The sequence below is a fragment of the Camelus bactrianus genome, chromosome 34 (genome assembly GCF_048773025.1).
Source record: "Camelus bactrianus isolate YW-2024 breed Bactrian camel chromosome 34, ASM4877302v1, whole genome shotgun sequence".
Taxonomy (NCBI): domain Eukaryota; kingdom Metazoa; phylum Chordata; class Mammalia; order Artiodactyla; family Camelidae; genus Camelus; species Camelus bactrianus.
This window is the reverse complement of record NC_133572.1, coordinates 7070176-7089356: the sequence shown is the minus strand read 5'-3', so window position 1 is coordinate 7089356 and position 19181 is coordinate 7070176. Positions and strand designations below refer to the sequence as shown.

Below are 19181 nucleotides of genomic sequence, written 5' to 3'. Positions count from 1 at the left end.
ACCAAGTGTGCCAACTGTGGGGCCGGAACTTAGACACAAGAGCACACACAGAGGCCGGAATGAAAAAGAACTCACTTCCGCCCCTCTGGGTGCCCCGCCAGTGACTGCAAGTCTGTACATGAAAAGACATCGCTGGACCAGACAGCTGGGTCAGGAGATGCTACCATGTGGTTTGCTCTGGCAGGAGGCTGATGAGATGGTCAAGGATAGTGTCTGGGAAAAATACATGGTCTAAAAGCAACCGTGAGTAAAGGACATAACATGGAGAAAACTCTCCTTCCCTTGTCTGAGCCCCCGAAAGCAGCCCAGAAAAGAGCTCAGGAAACTCCCGCTCCTTATTAGGAAGTGTGACTGTTCCCCTTGCCCGCACCAGTGCGGATCCATTTACCCAAGTACTAATTATTAGGCTTCAGACAATACTGATTCCACGTTGTCAGGGACCCCAGTGCTGTTCTGGCCACATCACAGCCAGGTAGACACCACGGCACATCCAGACCCACCCCTTCCCCAGGGACTCAAGGGAAGTGTTAGGGAAATGGGTGACTTCAGAGACAAACCGGCTGTTCTCTGGGGTTTGTTTTTTGTTTTTTTTTTAAATGACAACGCTGATTTCTACCTGTAGCTCATCTCTTCTGGGAAATATGTGAGAGTCAGCATCTCATCTTTGGTTACTGCTTCTTCACGTATAGGGGGTGTGATGGAAGCAGGGTTGACTGACCTCGTAACACAGACATGGCTTCAGAAAGATAAAGTGACATGACCCCATCAAAACCCACAAGACAGCTGAGAAGAAAATCACCAATTTTCGCTTGTGTTTTCCAGGGCAAGGACAGAGGGAAGGTTTCTCTCCAAGCCTAAGCTCTTTCCTCAATGGCCCGAAAGTGCCCACACCTGCTTCCTGGGGTCGGCGGAGGAGGCAGCGACCACTTCTGTCCACTATTCCTCAAGAAAGGCCATTTTCGGGGATTTGGAGGGGTACACCTCAGGGAGAGGGCGCATGCTTAGCATACATGAGGTCCTGGGTTCAATTCCCAGTACCTCCACTAAGAAAAAGGAGAGGGGGACATTTTCCAGGCTCCATCTCCTCATTTAACATGTGTATGGAAAACTCAGGAACGTGCTTTAAGTCCACAGTGAAGTGAAGGCTAGCTGCTGAAAAAAGACACTTGAGTCCCTTAACAAATCTGCTAAAAACCAAAGTTCCCTCATGCCCTGAAGTAGCAAATTTGGCTTTTTTAAACTCTTGCATATAAAATCCCACGAAGAGCCGCCTACTCGCCACTCCTGCAACTGGAAATTCACCAGCCCGCAGCCAACAGCATCTGCCCTGTGGTCAGACACGGAGCTGCCGGTCACACAAAAGCAGACTCAAGAATGGATGTCTTCCTCTCAAGCCTCGCCGGGGTCGCCAATAATCAGCAACTGTATGAACAAGCGGATCCCTGAATAGGTTCAAATACTTGAGGGCTGAGTAATAATGCTCATCAGAGTCACTGCACAGCCCTGACGGGCTTAAGGGTTCTTTCTTTCTTTCTTTCTTTTTTTTTTTTCCACTGTTCTTTCATCTCTGAAAACTTATTCAGAACCCCACTAGCTGTTCCCTCCCAACTTTAAGATGCAAACGGCATCTGTTCCTACCATGTAATTGCAGTTGGCTCAGCTCTCTTGTTGAGGCTTGTATTCAATCAAGGTCAAAATCAGGGCTTTGCAGAGCGCTGACTGAGTGACCCTCGCCCTGGGAGAAACTCAAGGGGACGGTGACAGTGCTGGCTGGGGGTCTGCCAGCTCAGGAGACCTAGAGTTTGGTTCAGGCGGTGCCACGATCCAGCCACAGGAGCTCCAGCAAGACCGTAACACCTCTAGTCTCCAACTTCTCAACTGGATAGTGTAGGCATAGGACTGGAAAATCTCTAGCCCCTTCTAGATTTCTATGATGGGAGGATATAGAGAGAGAACCAAGTTTTTTTTTTGTACAACGTAAGGTATTGCACTAGGCAATTAACATATCCCAATAGTCTCAAGAGATAAGTATTTTTATTACCAGTTCAGATGAGTTAACAGGTTCAAGCTTAAAGTGAACAAGTTCAAGTTCAAGAAGCAGGGTTCACACTCAGGTCTGTCTACTCTGGGATCCGTCCCTCCCCCAGAAGCACTCCACGCAGTCTGACAATGACTGGTCCCCTCTTCTCAGGAACTTACCATCCCCTGAAGAGAAATCAACTTGACAGATAAGAACCAAAGAATGGCATCAGGCAGATTAAAATGCAAATCAAAAGCTGAAGCTGCGTGATTGGAGCTCTGTGGTGGCAACACTCACATCACGGAGCACACGCACCCACGGCGCTCCCACCAGCAGGGCTGCCCGACCTTTTCAGGCCATTCAGGAAATGAGATCGTTTTCCGTGTGTCTGACTCCCACGTACAAAGGGAAAATAGGCCCGAGGAACCCACGAGGGCTGGTGAGCATGCGGACCTACTGGGCAGCTCTTCCCTGTCTTCACTAGGGAGTAAAGGATTACTTTCGTAGGTCCTTCACAGGATAACTGAAGCATAGCCTTTTAAAAACTTAGTTATTTCTGTGCCAGCCATTTTTGTTGGATAGCTTTCCAAAATGCATTACATTATTTCCTCACTTCCTAAATCCCATCATTTAAAGTTGGGCTTTCCCTTAGAGATCATAATTACGATCATTAATATCGTCAGTTATTGTGTGGTGCTGGAAAAGGGGGTTTCACTGTTTGTATACGAGTCCTCGCGATGAGCCAATGCTTTGAGAACTTGTCTGCTTTTTGTCAGTCGCCCTGGGCCGCAGCGTTAGTGGGACTCGGCCCTGGGACAGAACACCTGACTGTGATGCTGGCTCAGCTACGCAGAGCACTGTGCTCTCAGACTTGCTGTTAAGTGCCTTGGGACTCAGTTTCCTCATCTGTTTCATGAGAATCTGGGGTGATGCTCTGAGTCCTCTTTTGCTACGTCCTCACCACATCTCTGCTCCCTTCCCCACATCTGCTCTGAAGATGTGCTTCATTAATGCCGTTCAAATCCATAAATGCGTGACGTCAGAGCGCCCAATTCTCTCTTCATTCAGAGAAATTAGAACAAGGTCAGTAGGATCAGGCTATCAGGACACAGGAAAGAAAAAAGATTATTCTTTTGGTGGTGGGGGACAATCAGGGAATACCTGAAAAGACTTCAAATCGATTCCGAGAAATCACATGGTGTTAAAGATGTGCACGAGGGATGGTTTTTTTTAAAGCATCACATTTGTGGACTGTGTAAAAAGTTTTAAAGGGAAAACAAACAAAAAACCTGTGGAAGGAAGGCCAAGAGCCTGACCCAGGTGTGACGAAGGTGTCTCACTCTGAGGGTGGGCAGGATGAGAGGACACCATCAGGCCTGTCACCCACCTGGTGACGTCGTAAGCAGGTAAGCAGGCACAGGGGGAAAGAAGGGAGAGGCAGAGACGGAAGAGGAGGGATCTAAGAAAAGCATGAATAGGGCTCAAACGAAACCCACCGAAAGGCCAAGTATCACTAGACAGCATCAGGGATTGGTGTGAAGATGGAAGATCTGGACAGCCATTCAGGGTTGGGGGAGGGGTGCAGTGTGACCATCTGGCTCTCTCCCCATCACCAAAGGGACGGTTAGGAACAACCCGGCTGCGGGGCAGGCCAGAGAGGGAAGGAGCGAAGGACCTTGGTGAACATCTCTGCCAGCTCTCTTCTGGCCTCTCCTCATTGCCCTGTGGCTCTTGGTTTCCTAACTTTCTTCATAAAGGTGGCAGGACTTGAGACGAGGGTCAGGGAAAGTCCCGCGATCCCGAGATGTAGACTCTGGTCCAAGCTTGGCCGAGGACAGCCTATGAGATCTTGGGCCAGGACACCACTTAACTACCCTGGGCTTCAGGCTCCTTGCTGGTAAAAACAAAAACAAAAACAAAAACAAAAACCAAAACCAAAACCAAAACCAAAACCAAAACCAAACAAACAAAAAGCCTGGGGAGAAAACCTGAATCCCTGCGGGAGGTGAGAAGAGCAAATGAGATCAAGCAGATACAACGTGTAGCCCAAGGACCAGCACACACAGAGCAGTAAATAAATGACCGTAGTGGTGATGGAAGAGGAGGAGGAAGAGGAAGGAACGCGGAGCAACGACCACCAGAACAGCACACAAACCCCTTTCCTTACATAGACTTTAAAAAGCTCCCAAAACGCAGGTGTTTCCCTAAGCTTAGTCCGTAGGACGGAGTGAGCAGTTGGCTCATGGGGGGTCCACACTTAACAAACACGGGCTAACGCCTTCCTTAGTCACCCCCCATACTCCCAAATTCCAGGTCATTTAGACAAAAACCAGGCTGAACTGTATACTTTCACCATCTAAGAAGAGACGGTTGTGGAGCAAATCAACAGTGCAAAACAGTATATTTGCGGTACTATTTCGATGCGGAAGAACACTTCCCAACCCAAAGGAGCCGTCATTTCTAACCAACAGCTGACGCGGACACAGGCCACTTCTGCCCACGTGCTGGGCTGAGCCTGGGACGCCACCCTTTCTTATTAGTCTGGTTCCTGTCTGTTTAGGAATCAATGAAAATGGGTTTGCTTTTTAACAGGCTCTCATTCTAACGTCTCACGCATCTGGTCTAGTCTTTCTTCCCCCAAATACCAGGTCTGGCAGCCAACGCTCTTTAAGCTGGGCCCCTCTTGCCGTGGGAACCCTGTGTTGACTGACTCGCACTCACTCTGTTCAACAAATACACACAGAGATTGGTTTTTTATACACGTCCAACAACAAACACAGCCGCGACGACTCTGCCAGAACACGATCGCCGGTGCCTCTCAAGGAGCCTTCAGAGACAAACACATCATGTGCACACCCCACACCCTAGGGGGCTTCATCTGACACGGATCCACTTGGCTGGGGGAGCCACACCGACCACAGGGCAAACTTTCCCAAATCCATACCAGGATGCAGCCGCTCTTCAGTTTCATCCCAGCATCCCCTTCCCCCTCCACCCACCCTGCCCCCGACCATCCTCAGTGTGAGTAAATGCAGCTCAGTTCAGGTGCACAGGATCTGTTTCAGCTCTCCCTTCATCTGGTGCCCACCGTGGGAGTTTCTTTTCCTTCAATTTACCTGTGCTAAAGAGGTGAGCTACCTCTCCAGGACCAGCTGCCATGTATTCAGCTCAGGAAGCTGACTACATGTAATTTAAGGTGTATGTCTGAGCCTAGCCAGCACCCCCACCCAAGGATTCCTCAGAAAGGCCCTAATAACAGGTCCAGTGCCCTCAGCCCCAAGCAGAAGTATCCAGTGCTTCACATGCTATAAAAAAGTACTATTATATTAACTACCATATATATAAAAACAGATTTTAAAAAACCAAATTTCTTCTGTATAGTACAGGGAACTATGTTCAGTATTATGCAATAACCTATAATGAAAGACTATGAAAATGAATATATGTACGTACATGTATGACTGAGACATTAATGCTGTACACCAAAGACAGACACACTGTAACTGACTATACTTCAATTTAAAAAAACTTTTTAAAGTATTGCTGTATCCTGCCACCCCATCTTGTTTTTAATGTATTTATTTTGGGGGGAGGTGAAGTTTATTCTAGGAAAAGCAACTCACTGAGAGCAAAAGCCATTTTAAAATTAACTGTTCACTGTTTCTAAGAACAGTTTAGAGCTTTAGCTTTTTAAACTTACATAGTAATCAAAGGAATAAAGCCAACCGCAAAATAAGAACCAACAGAATGCAGTAATCCAATCATAAAGGACAGTCAAATCCCATCATTCCATCTTTGGGTACATGTCCAAAGAATTCAAAGCAGGATCTCAAAGAGACATTTGCACACCCATGTTCACCTCAGTATTATTCACAAAAGCTATGAGATGGAAGCATGCCCAGACATCCCTCAACAGAGGAATGGATAAAGAAAATGTGGCATATTCAGGAAATGGAATATTATGCAGGCTTTAAAAAGGAAGGAAATTCTGTCACATGCCACAACATGAACCAGGCCATTATGCTAAGTGAAGTAAAGATAATATGACTGCAACAACAAAGTCCCACTGTATAGCACAGGGAACTATATTCAATAGCTTGTAATAACGTATAGTGAAAAAGAATATATAAATCTATGACCGAATTGGTATGTTATACACCAGAAACTAACACAACATTGTAAATCAAATATACTTCAATAATGACAAAAAAGATAATGATTCCACTCATATGAACTATTTAAAGTAGTCAAAATCATAGAAACAGAAAATAGAAAGGTGGTTCCCGAGGGCTGGGAGGAGGGCAGAGGGGAAATCAGTGCTTAGTAGGTACAGTTTCTGTGTTGCGAGATGAAAAAGTTCTAGAGCTCAGTTGCACAACAGTGTGGATACACTTACTGAACTGCACACGCAAAAATGGTTAAGCTGGTGAATTTAACGTTACCTGCTTTTGACCATAATAATAATAATAAAAAAAGATTGCTGTAGATAGTGGTGCAAATGCAAGCCCATCAAGCCCGTCTTCCCTCATCTCCTGACTCCTACTACTTCCTCTTCTCACATCTAACAATATATCGTCTCCACCCAGGGCTCCCCACACACACCCTCTCCCCGGGCACATGCCCCGTGCCCTCATACCAGCTGGCTCGAGATTAAAATGGACCACGCTAGGAAGTGCCAGAGAGAGCACAGCCTATTGTATCGAATTTCCTCAGCCTTTTATAGGGATGCACTGGGAACCCAGCAAGTGTGGGGCAGTAGCCTGGGAACCAGGAGCCTGTGTTGCCCTAAACCCAGCTCGGTCACTGATCAGCTGGAGCAAACTCTCCAGTGGTCTGGACCTCCTCTCTATAAAAATCAGATGTGGGCCCAAGTGATCTCTCAGGTCCCTCAGCTCAGAAAATCTCAAAGTTCCCTGATTCAACTGCTAAAGAAAAGGGGAGAGGACTTAGAAGCCTGTTAATCTGAACCTTCTCCAGTGACTCCTCAAGCCCCTTTCTTATACTATACTCAATTCTTTATTTATTTTTTTTTTTTTGGTTAGATACAAAAAGCAGTTCCTAAAAATTTTTATCAAAATAATAAAACTTTTTTTGTTTTTAACATCACTTTACTTTAATTTATTATTACTATTATTATCTTTTGGTGAGAGAGTTAATTAGGTTTACTTATTTATTTAATGGAGGTACCGGGGATTGAACCCAGGACCTCGTGCATGCTAGGTATGCACTCTACCACTGAGCTATACCCTCCCCACTAATAATAAAACATTATAGGGCAAACTCTACTGATGATAATTTTTGGACACCAAGGAGTGCTGTAGGCCTCCCTGAAGACAGTTGAGTGGCCCTGTTAACTACTTCACGCAAGCCCGTGAATGAAGGTGTTAAGTCACTCTGAGTACACAGGATGGAGAGGGAAGGCCACTGACCTCCTCAATGCCTCGCTGCAAACCAACGAACATGACTGAGACTCATTTATGAGCCAGGTGCCAAGGTGGGTACTAGGAGTCAGAGATAATCACCGCTAAACCCAAGGAGCTCAGAGTGCAGGAGGGGAAACCCAGAGCCTTCCAGTTGGCAGCAAAATAAAGAGATTTCATTCTCTAAGAAAACCAACCAGTGCGGAGGGCAGAGAAAGGGGGACCAGGGAAGTGATTCGGCTCGTTTCTGGAGTAGTCTGGATAGCCCTTGCCGCCCAAGCCTTACAAAGGACCGTGTCTGCGGGGCAGTAACTACTTGCAGCTGTGACTTGGCTGAACTTAAACCTGAACAGGTGACTTGAAGGTGAAGGCTGATGATGGAAAAGACAGCCTCTTCCTTCCTCCCATAACCAGCACAGTCAGCCATGCAATCCGCCGGAAAAAAAAAATAATTTGACTTTCTACATAGTTCGGTGCCCCTGTCCTTGCATTTAAACAACCCCAAATAGTCAGGAATGGAAGTGTTTAATTTCTCATGATGAGAGTGCCCGGTGCAGACAAGCAGTGGGGCTCAATCACAGTTTGGGTCACTCTGGGATAGTCAACCTGTCTTCTGCTGTAAACATGTGTCTGATATTAACTTCCCTATGGTGACAGGAACATGCTTATAACGTGCAAAAGAAAGATAAAAGCCCGTATCAGGCATTCATCATCACCACCACCACGCAAGCAACACATACAAAGGTGTCACTGCCTGACTGATTCAGAAACTTTCACCCTGGAAATTCCACCTAAATCGCACACTACTCTTCTAGCAGGACTGACGCTGCTCAGAAGTAAACAAAGTACTTCCCTCTGGGGCTGCCTCTGGTCAGGTTCCTCTGTGCTCCATCACACCAGCTGCTGAGGAATTTACTGCCTGCTGACCAGCTGCTTGTAAGGAAAGAGCGCAAGGGAGGAAGGTTTCGGGAGTGGACAGGAGGAGTGAGGGACATCTCCCCATACTGAGAGCCTCCAGTGTCCCACGTCCTCTGGACATGAGATCCATCAGCTCATCCTTGCAAGCTCCTGACACTCATTCTCTGCTCCACAGAAAAGTTTATTGTTTACTGGCAATCCCAGTACTTGCTCGTGGACTCCCAGCAAACATTTTTTATTATGCAGTCACCAGACCTACATCCCAAGGAAGAAGGGAAACCCTGCACACATCACCAGAACATTTTCAGACGACCTGCAATAATCCCTGGTCCTTGATTTCCAGTGCTTCTTATTGGAAAACTGCCAATTGAAAAAGAAACTCTGTGGAAAAATGCCCTTCATATACATGCATTCAAACATACACATGGTTCATGCAGTCATAGCCTGATTCCATAAAAAAAAATTCCAAAATAAAAGTGATACTTTCATTACTAGTGAAGAGCATTAAATCTATTCTAATTACAGAAAAATACAGTCAGGAAAAGCGGCTCCTGAAAAGAACTGAAGAGGGTAAATGACAGAAAAAAATGATACGCCAACTATGATGCAATTTTTATGTCACATTTAAGAAAGTGTGCTATCTGGGTTTGGGACTGTTTCCATCTGTGTGTGTGTGTGTGTGTGTGTGTGTGTGTGTGTGTGTGTGTGTGTGTGTGTGTGTGTGTGTGTAAGGAAAGGGTTGCTGTCCTCTTCTCCCCACAGGGCACAATGAGACAAGCTGGCCCACAGCACTTCTGCCTGCCACACACAGACACAAGCCCCCCAGAATAGCATACACGGTCTCTTTAGAAAAGGTATCAAGAAAGTCATAGGAAGGCTTGCTTTTTGTTGTTTTTGCCCTAAAATTTCTGTCTCCTAGTTGGTCCAGGTTCTCCTGAGGTCAGATTTCTTGCCATTAAGCTAAATACGACTGATTTTGTACCCTATTATTTAGTTACCTCTGTGTTATGAAGTGTCAGATGAATTACATTAGCCACACCATAGGATTTTTCTGAGCTCATAGAATAAAATTCATACAGCAAAAGAAACTGGTTTTGGAGTATCAAACTATCGAAGTTCTTTACTCCGACACCCCCTCCACCACGGATGTCCTGCCACCCCAGGATAGGTACAAACACAGAAACCCGAAAGTTCCACTGGGCATTTTTGGGAGGCAAAAAACAAACCCAACCCACCTTTTCAGTTCACATTAGCCCTATTTCAAACCCAGCAGAATCTTCCCTGATGAGAAACGGTAAAACCTGAGTATAACTGTGAAAACCTAATAAGCAAATGATAAAACACTGTGTCTCCCCTAAACAGATCCTATGGAAAAGCAGTGTTAAAACAGAAAAGGTTTCTCGAACTTCCCACAGATGAAGAAAACCGGTTATTTGTTCATTTTTTTCTGCAGTGTCCACTCCATGAACGCGTATTAATGGGCCAAGCCACAAACAAGCTTCAGCCTCTCACAGAAGCAGCAGGCTTTTTTCCATCTGGGTACTGATGGAACAGCAAAATCAAAGTGTACAACAAATAACAGGGGGAGATGGACAAATCATTCTGCCTCCTCACGGTGGCAAACTTTACAACAACTTTTCAGAAGCAACAAACCGCAGCACCACTAGCCTTTATAGACACACATACATAATATAAATGCACACACACAACTACTTGGAAGCTAAGTACTGTGTTTGCAAACATCCTCCACCTGCATTGACAATCCTGCAAAACACGGCCAGAAAGCCTGGAGATTTCTACTCTTCCATGTCCTCTCTGCACTGTCAAACTGGGAAGGTCATTTTGCCTGGTCACTTAGATAATTCTCTTTCTCCCTGTATCACAGTAGTTTTCTACTTTGGGAATGTTCAACTTTCATATGCATCAGAGTAAAATAAGCATTCAGCAACTTTATTCACCTTGGTTTAAAAAAAAGAAAAGAAAAGAAAAGAAAGAAATTCATTGTGCAATGCCCAGGAAAAGCTGACACCAACACCACGACTGTCTCTCCAACAAGCGCTTGCAATTACAATGGGAGGGGGGTGGGGGGGTGGGGGAATCTGTCTGGTCAGACTCCGGGAGCCCTTAAAAAAAGAAGAAACGATTCCAACCCCAAAGGGGCTGGAGAACTTTTTTTTTAAGGAGACCACCCCTCGGGAACAAAAGTTACATTTCAGTCACATGTTGGGAGTGGGAGTAGGGAGCAGGTATTTTAAAAAGCGCACTAATTACGGGGGTGTTTTACAGTCCTGGGGACCACTCGGGTTCCTCCTGACCGACTGTGACGGGCATTTCATTGTCAAAAAGAAAGGGGGTGGGCTGGGGGCGCGGGAGCCGACAGAGGGCTCGGCGGGAGGGTGGAGGGGGGAGTAGCAAGGTTACACTAAAGGGTACGGCAGCCGCCGCGAGCTGCATCTCCTTCCCCGGCGCCCCAAACCATTTCCAGCGAACGGAGCGGCTGCAACAGCCCCCTCGGAACTGAAGAAGCCCAGCACGACTGGCCGGGCCGGTGCAGCTCAAGGTTTTCGACCCGGGAGAGGGGTGGGGGGTAGATCTTTACCTTAATGCTACACTGAGCAGGAGTCTCAGACATGTCTCACAGCGAGAGAGATCAGGAAGTTCTCAGTTTTTTTCCACTTTCCTTTCCTCTCCCCAACCCAGAAACGCTCCACGGCCAGCCGGACGCGGTCATTTAAGAAGTTTCTTGCAGCATCTCTCGAGGCGGCCGCCCCGGGGGGCCGCGAGCGCGCGGGGCGGGGCGGGGCGCCGGCGGAGGCGCTGCGCGGGGCGGCGGGGGCGTGGGAGCCGGGCGGCGCGGCGGCGGGGTCTGCAGGTCGCGGCGCGGCGCGGCGACCCGGCGCGCAGCCCGGCCGGCCTCCCGCTCTCTCCTCCCACCCGCGGCCGGCGCCCCCGCCCCCCGCCCTCCCGCCGCTCTCCCTCGCTCGCTCTCTCGAATGTTTTCCTTCCTGGAAGAGAGAAACTGAAAGGCAGAACTGAGAAAGCTCTCTGCTCATTGATCTTGAGAGTTTCAGTGCAGAAACTGACGTGAATTCCCAGCACTGAGCTCTGCCTCTTAAAGGAGCCACCAGGAAATAAAAGCTCGGGTTACAGCCCGGCATCGGGGAAATAAAAGCCGCGCGGGGGGAGGGGCGGGGGCGCGGGGCCGCGCGAGGCCGCGGCTGCTGACGAGGCGGGCGGCGCAGCCCCCCGGCCGGGCCCTCGCGCGGCTCGCGGAAGACAAGCGGAGGGACGTTCCGCCGGGGCTCCAGAAGCCCCAGAGCAGGGTTTATTCGGCGCCTCCCCGCCCCTCGCTCCGTCTCTCGGAGACATTGAAAGGCACAAGGTGTTTGTGTTTACTTAGTTTTTTTTTTTTTAAACCCTCCGGCCAAGCTCAGACGCAATGAAAATAATTATATAGGAAGGGACATTCCGGTAAGGACGCGGAATCTGAAGGAGGAAATAAAACAATAGCCTTTGTTCTGCTTCTCGGCCGCGGCCTCTTTAAGAGAATCCACCAGGAAATGGGAGATCGGGTTACAGCCCGCACCGGGGCGAAGGGGCGAGCGAGCGCCGGAGCGCGACGCCGCAGACAAAGCCGCGCGGACGCCCGCGGACGCCGGGGCCCGGCCGGCGGGGGCTTCCCCGCGAAGGTGGGCGCCGCGGAAAGAGGGGGCGCACCCGCCCCACCGGGGATGCGGCGCTGCCCGGCCGAGCGCGCGTCCGGGAGAAGGGAAGGCGCTGGCTGGGCAGCTCTCAAAGGCAGTTGGGTTCCTTTTCCTGACCCCCCTTCCTCCCTGTTTCGAAATCCGCTGTCTTTTTAAAGAAATAGCGGCCGCTACCCACCGAAATAGGTGACTCGACTACAAAGTTGACAGGACGTGTTCCTGAAGATAATACCCCATCCGCAGGACCGCTTCCCTGAAGCCGTCATTGGCCGAGGGGATGACCCCCGGGATCCTGCCGGGGAAGGAGTATTTGGTTGGAAAAACAACTGAAGGAGGGTACAGCTGGTCTGGCTGAAGGTTCTAGCCTTGAGTACGCGTAATCTTCTCAATTATTTTTGTTATTTATAGCCTCTTAAAATGCTCTGAAGTGTTCACTGCAGGAGGTTGAGAACATTATAATTATGTTTAAATTCTAAACCCTGCTAATACGTATGGGTTACTGTCTAGACGTGTATTAAATTACAAATATGTAAATACATATGTATAAATATAATGTATGTGCATAGTATATACAAATAGACCGGGACAGATTTCCCAGATCCTCTGCGTCCTACGGATCTTTCCTATCCACTTCCCTTCACCTCTCCACATAACAAATTGTGTTCAGACTTTCTCACAGGCTCATTCGAAGAACACTCTAAACCAGACTTTATTTAAGGGATTGGAATGGGAAAGAGTCCTGTTGTTGGGAGGGTAGGAGTAAAGGAGTTTTGTGAACCTCCGAGGACCTCAGCGGTTCTCACCACCTGACAGTCCTATCCTCCTCTAGAGAACTCGTGACCACACCAACTCATCTGCCTTGGACCACCTGAAGCCCCTCAACCCACCCCCTCTCACACATTTAAGCTGCCTCAGCTGATGTTGACTTTGGTTCTGATTACCCATTGCTGGGTTAAATCCTAGAAACCTCTATATCCCGTATCAAAATGATCTTTGGCAACTCTCAGCTTTGGAAAAGGGGTGATGGTGGGAATAGTATGTATCTCATAAGATTCCTGTATTAAATAAGCCGATATATACAGAGTTTAATTATCTGAGTGCTTGCCACATATAATGTGCTCAATTAACATTAGCTACAATTATTTAACCTTAGGACCCAATGGACTGTCAGCTTCCATTCTATCTCCTCTTACCTTCTCCAAATGACTCACAGAAGTGGTCGTTTAAATTAGAATGTATGTGGTTCCAAAGCAAAAGATGATCTCAGCTGTGGCAAAGGTTGCATTTAGCCAGGAGTTGGTGAGCTCTCTCTTAAAAGGGCCAGGTAGTAAATATTTTAGGCTTGGAGCACCAAGAGGCAAAATTGAGAACAAGGTGTAGATACTTAGATAACAAGAGAGAAAACAAATATCTCCAATTATTTAATTGACAAAAAATGTGAAGTGTAATAATAACAGTTGTAATACAGGTCTAATAATGAGAAGAATGGAACTCTTTTTTTAGGGGACAGCATTTCACTTAGTTAAACCCCCGGTGACAGTAAATGTTCTCTATCATCAGAATTGATTGCAAATGTTTATCTGTTGATGCTTATCTGTCATGAGATTTTATATATTTCATTTGGAAATATCTTTGTACCCAGATAGGATACTGCCAAATGTATCAGTCCATGAGCATATGGTTTTACTTGAACTTATTTCTTGCCTGTATGGCATTTATACAATTTTATTAGAATTCTATAAATTCTCTTGATATTTCCACTTTAGAATGCCATCACGTTGTAGATTAATCACTTCCAATTGAAAGTTAGATGGAATTGTCTCAGTTGCACAGTGAAGTAGATTTTAAATATGAAAATATCCTTTTCATCTGCATCAAAATCCAAAAAAACACCGTTGGAACTGCAGTTTGAGTTCAGAAAACTAACTGCTGCAAAGTTGTGTTAAAATGGAGATCTTGCTTCTTGTTTTAACTTTTGACAGTGTGGGAAGTGTAGAAAGCAGCTTGATATTATTTGTGATTCAAAGAATGTTAATTGTGTTGAAATTATTTAACTGCAGTATAAGCTTCACATATAGTTATATTTTGCCTTGTAGTTTTAGGTTAAATTCATGAAAAACATTAGCAAGTCTGCAGCAAAACTAATTTCTAAAACTCAGTAATAGTGATTGAGGAATATTACTCAGCCATAAAAAGAATGAAATAATGCCATTTGCAGCAACATGGATGGACCTAGAGATTATTATACTAAGTGAAGTAAGTCAGATGGAAAAAGACAAAGATTATATGATATCACTTATATGTGGAATCTAAAAAAATGACACAAATGAAATTATTTACAAAACAGAGACTCACAGACATAGAACAAACCTATGGTCACCAAAGGAAGAAGGGGTGGGGAAGGGGGGATAAATTGGGAGTTTGGGACTAATGTATACACACTACTATATATAAAATAGATAAACCACAAGGACCTATTGTATAGCACAGGGAAATATATTCAATATCTTGTAAAAACCTATAATGAAAAGAATCTGAAAAAGAATGGATATATATGTATATGTATAACTGAATCACTTTGCTATACATCTGAAACTAATACAACATTGCAAATCAACTATAGTTCAATAAAAAATTAAAAAATATGTATCAACAATGAATGAAGTGAAAAATTAAAGACATTGCCCTTAAAAGAAAAAAAAAATAATGATTGAGAAAAGTTCTTTTCACTCTTTCATTCCTATTCATTTGTTGTTTCTCTATTCCTTATTTTCTGACTTCTTTAGGGTAATAGGGTTTTTTTTTTTTCATATTCCATTTAAATTCCTAGATGGCCTTTCTAGTGTTTCTTTTTTATGTTAAATATAGTGGTTGCTCTAGAAATTACAATTTGTGTCTTTAATTATCACAGTCTATCTTCAAATAATACTATTCTATTTTATGACTATATAAGAAACTTACAGGAGTATAATTTCATGTGTCCCTCACACATCCTTTATGATATTGTCCTGTATTTTATTTCTACATATGTTATAAAACCCACCATACGTTATGGAGGTTTTTGATATTTAAAACATTGTAAATATTTGTGTATTATAAAGGTACTAAAATATATATCTCTTTTTAATCTCTTCTGCTGTTTATCCTTTCTGGTCCTTTTTACTCCTTCTTGCAGATCTTGCATCATTTCTCTTTGGCCTCAAGAACTTCTTTGGCATTTCTTGTTGAAGGTAGTCTGTCAGCTTTTTCTGTGTCAGAGTGTCTTTGTTTCACATTCATTTTTGTAGGATAATTTTCACTGTATATAAAATTTTTGGTTGGCAGATTTTTTTCCTTCCTTTTTGGAACTTTAAGCATATCATTCCATCTCTGTCTCCATTATTTTTGATTAAAAGTCATTTATAGTTCATAATCTAGCTCCCTGTGTGTAATGTCTTTTTTCCTCTGGCTGCCTTTAAGATCTGCTCTCTAAATTTGGTTTTCAAAATGTTCACTAGGATGTGCCTACATGTAGGGTTTATTTATTTGTTTTTGTATATATTCCTCTTAATGTTGCTGACAGTTCTTGGAATTGTAAGTTGGTATCTTTCATCAGTTTTAGAAAATTCTTGTCTATTATCTCTTTGAATATTGTTTCTGCCCATCCTCTCTCTCCTCTCCTTTTATTACTCCAATGCTACAAGTGATAGACCATGTGACATTGTTCCATAGATGCCCAGTACTCTGTTCTATTTCTTTTTTTCTCTTTGACTTTCAATTTGGATACTTTCTATTTATCTCTTTTCCAATTTTATTTTTCCTCTGTATTGTCCAACTTACTGTTAAGCCTATCTAGTTCTTTACTTCTGATACTGTATATTTTATTTTTAGCATTTCCATATTTTATACTGTCCATCACTTTTCTGAAGTTCCCATGTCTTCATACATGGGCTCCACCTTTTAAGCCCTTTAGCATTTATACTGTGATAATTCTACAATACAGGTTTTTTTCTTGGTTAACTTCAGTTGGTTTCCTTTCTTGACCATGGGTTACATTTTCTTGCTCTTTTGTGTGTGTGTTGATATTTTTTACTGTATGCTGGACATTTTATGTAAAAATACAGTAGACAATGAATTAAGTGATATTTTCTGCCCAGAAGGGCCATATACCTTCTATAAGGCCACTAGAATTAGAGCAGAGTTGATGTAATCTATAGGTAAACTAGATTTGGGCTTTGTTGTAATTCTTTCATTTGATTCAATAAACCATGGGCTTCAAATATTTTGAAGGCAGGATCAGAACTCTTCCTACAAGCAAGTATTGTCTTAGTGCTGTTACCCCAGCTGTTCTACCTTGCTCCGTGTCTTCTAGCTTCAAGCCTCGGGGGAGGGTTTCACTTCTTTCCTGCCACGACCCTCAGTCTTTTTTAGCTGAAGGCCTGGAGAGTCATGGGTATCTCTCAGCTCTCCCACCCTCTACAAGTCTTTCTGAGCTTCTTACCATCATCTATGGTGGAAATCTACATGTACACTTCAGTCAGGGGTGAGAACCACTGTGGATCTTTGCTTTGATTTGAAGGATTGTTGTTTTCCGAAATTTAGTTCACTTGGGTATCTTTGTACTCTCATCTCTCTGATGGTTTTTTAAAGTTATAATCATGTAGATTATCTGGTTTGTTTTGGGTGTTAGGGAATGAATTATGATCTCTTATGACTTTCTGCATACAAACTGGAAGAGAAACCTGAATGTCTAGTCTTTATCCTTCAAGAGTGATGAGAAGGGGCACAGAGTAGGGAAGAATGATCAGTTAAGGATACGTGGAAGTGAACGTGCTTAATTAAAAAACATACAGCCATTATCGTAGTATAAAGTTAGGTTTTTACAACGAGAATAATAACATTAAAAAATACACAAACTGCAGAAAGAAACACCATCCATGTTTCTCTGCCAGTCCAGAATTCCTTAACCTATTGAGCATGCTTCTTTGAAAAAGGGTCTGTCATAACTAGTAGGGTGAGAAAGAAGAGGAGAAATGTTTGTGCTTATCCAAATTAGACACTGATTTTTAAATCTTAAGAATCACTGCCTTAAACTATATATTTGCTTTATTATATCAGTCAGGGTGCAATCAGAAAAGCAGAATCCCCTCTGTGTGTGTGTAGTGTTTATAGTATATACATATACAGTGATTCTGTATCTCTGATTGCACACTGACCGATACGGCAAAGGGAATACATGTGGCAGGCAGTCGGGAAAAGCAGATGAATGTAAAGTGGGTGAAACCAAGAACAGGCTAGAACTCAAAAGCATGAGCTGGAGCCCATGAGGTTGGACTGAAACGCATGTCAATTCTCATTGCCTCTGACCTTGACGGCCTGGGTGTCCCGTACAAGCTGGGGCCCTTTGTCGTGGAACTAAACACACACCCCAGGCTCAGGAGCTGCAGAGGCTGAAGGAGAATCTTGGCGGAGGTGGAGCAGTCACCCTGCCACACACACTGAGATGAGGCAACAGATACATGACAACGTGTGTGAGCTACAAAATGCTGCTTCATTTCTACCTTCCACATCACACCAGACCCTCTCCCGTGGCCACACAACTGGAAACGTACAGAGAAGGGAACTCTGGGGACGTAGTTCAACTGAGCCAACCTGTCACGTTACAAAGTCACTGATCAGCTTCCCACAGTCACCTCTAGCTGTTACATTTTTAGAATTTTTCAGTTCTCTTTTTCATCTTTTCCCATCTAACCTTTAAATTGTTGTATTCCATATGCCTTCTCCCTATGGCTTCCCAATCTCTCTTACTAATGGAACTATACTATCAACCTCCAAGTTAATGAACCTCAAAATAATTTTTGACATGCCACTCTCTCTCCTGCCATATATAGTTCCTCTTTCCCAGTCTTTCTGTTCCGTTCATAGATTCTCCTCTGTCTTTCCAGAAGTAGCAACTCTCCAGTTTAAATTATTGCACTCCTTTTCCACCATCAAACGTCTCTAGTTCATCTGCAAGCGCTACTGAATCTTTTATCTCTGCTCAAATCTCTGACTTCATTACTCCCATTTCTATCCTTAGGTCTTGTTCCATATTACTCAAAACTCCACCTACACACACAAACTGTGAAACTGTTTTCTGTCAAGTAGTACCTGAAAATCACCTCTTTCATAAATCCATCTCACGTGATATAAATGGAAGTTATCCAAAAGATAAGGCGTTGGAATGCTGGAGTAGATTTCTTATGTAAGAACTGTGTGGCTGTCCCCTAATTATGATTTGGGAGGGTACAGAAGACACTCCCTTCAACAAGGCTTTAAGAAATGCATTGTTGTATATTAAGGAAATTAACAATGATTGAAAGAAATGGAAAGATATCCCATGCTCTTGGATTAGAAGAATTAACATTGTTAAAATGGCCATACTACCCAAAGCAATCTACAGACTTAATGCGATCCCTATCAAATTACCCAGGACATTTTTCACAGAACTAGAACAAATAATTCTAAAATTTATAGGGAATCACAAAGACCCAGAATGCCAAAGCAATACTGCAGAAAATAACCCTCCCAGACTTCAGACAATACTACAATACTATAGCAATAAAGCAGCATGGTATTGGCACAAAAATAGACATATGGATTAATGAAACAGAATAGAGAGCCCAGAAATAAACCCACAAACCTATGGTCTAGAGCTGAACCAACCAGCAAAAAAAAAAAAAAAAAAAAAAAAAAGGTGGCTCGATATATTAGCTAGTGTGACTAGTCCTGATGCTCAAAGGGAAATTGGGTTCCTACTACGCAACAGGAGCAGGGTGGAGGAATTCAACTGATCCTCTGCGGACACCTCTTTCTATTCCCACATACTATGAAAAAGGCTGATGGAAAACTAGGACAACCCAATACAGCAGAGCTGCCAATGCTACAGATCCTTCGGGAACGAAGCTTTGGGTTACCCTCCAGGAAGGCTGAGGTGCTTCCGGAGAGCAGAGAATACCGACTGGATAATGAGAAAAGGAGGTTAATAAACGCTGAGGATGACCAGGTGACCAACTGCAGAAATGAGGACAGTAGTAGTTCTGAGTATATTTTCTCTTTGATATGAATATATTCATATGTGAAGTGGGGAGCAGGGGGGAA

General features: G+C 44.3%; 1 protein-coding gene across 2 annotated transcripts in view; it reads right to left on the bottom strand.

The window, feature by feature from the left end:
- The window catches only part of ETV6 (ETS variant transcription factor 6), a 222554-nt gene extending 211396 nt beyond the window's left edge, over positions 1-11158 (bottom strand). For both annotated transcript variants that reach the window (XM_074357505.1, XM_074357506.1), the window contains exon 1: positions 10958-11158. In XM_074357505.1, coding sequence (XP_074213606.1) covers positions 10958-10990 — 33 coding nt within the window. In that variant the 5' untranslated portion in view covers positions 10991-11158. The remainder of the gene's footprint in view (positions 1-10957) is intronic.
- Between the last annotated feature and the right edge of the window lie 8023 nt (positions 11159-19181).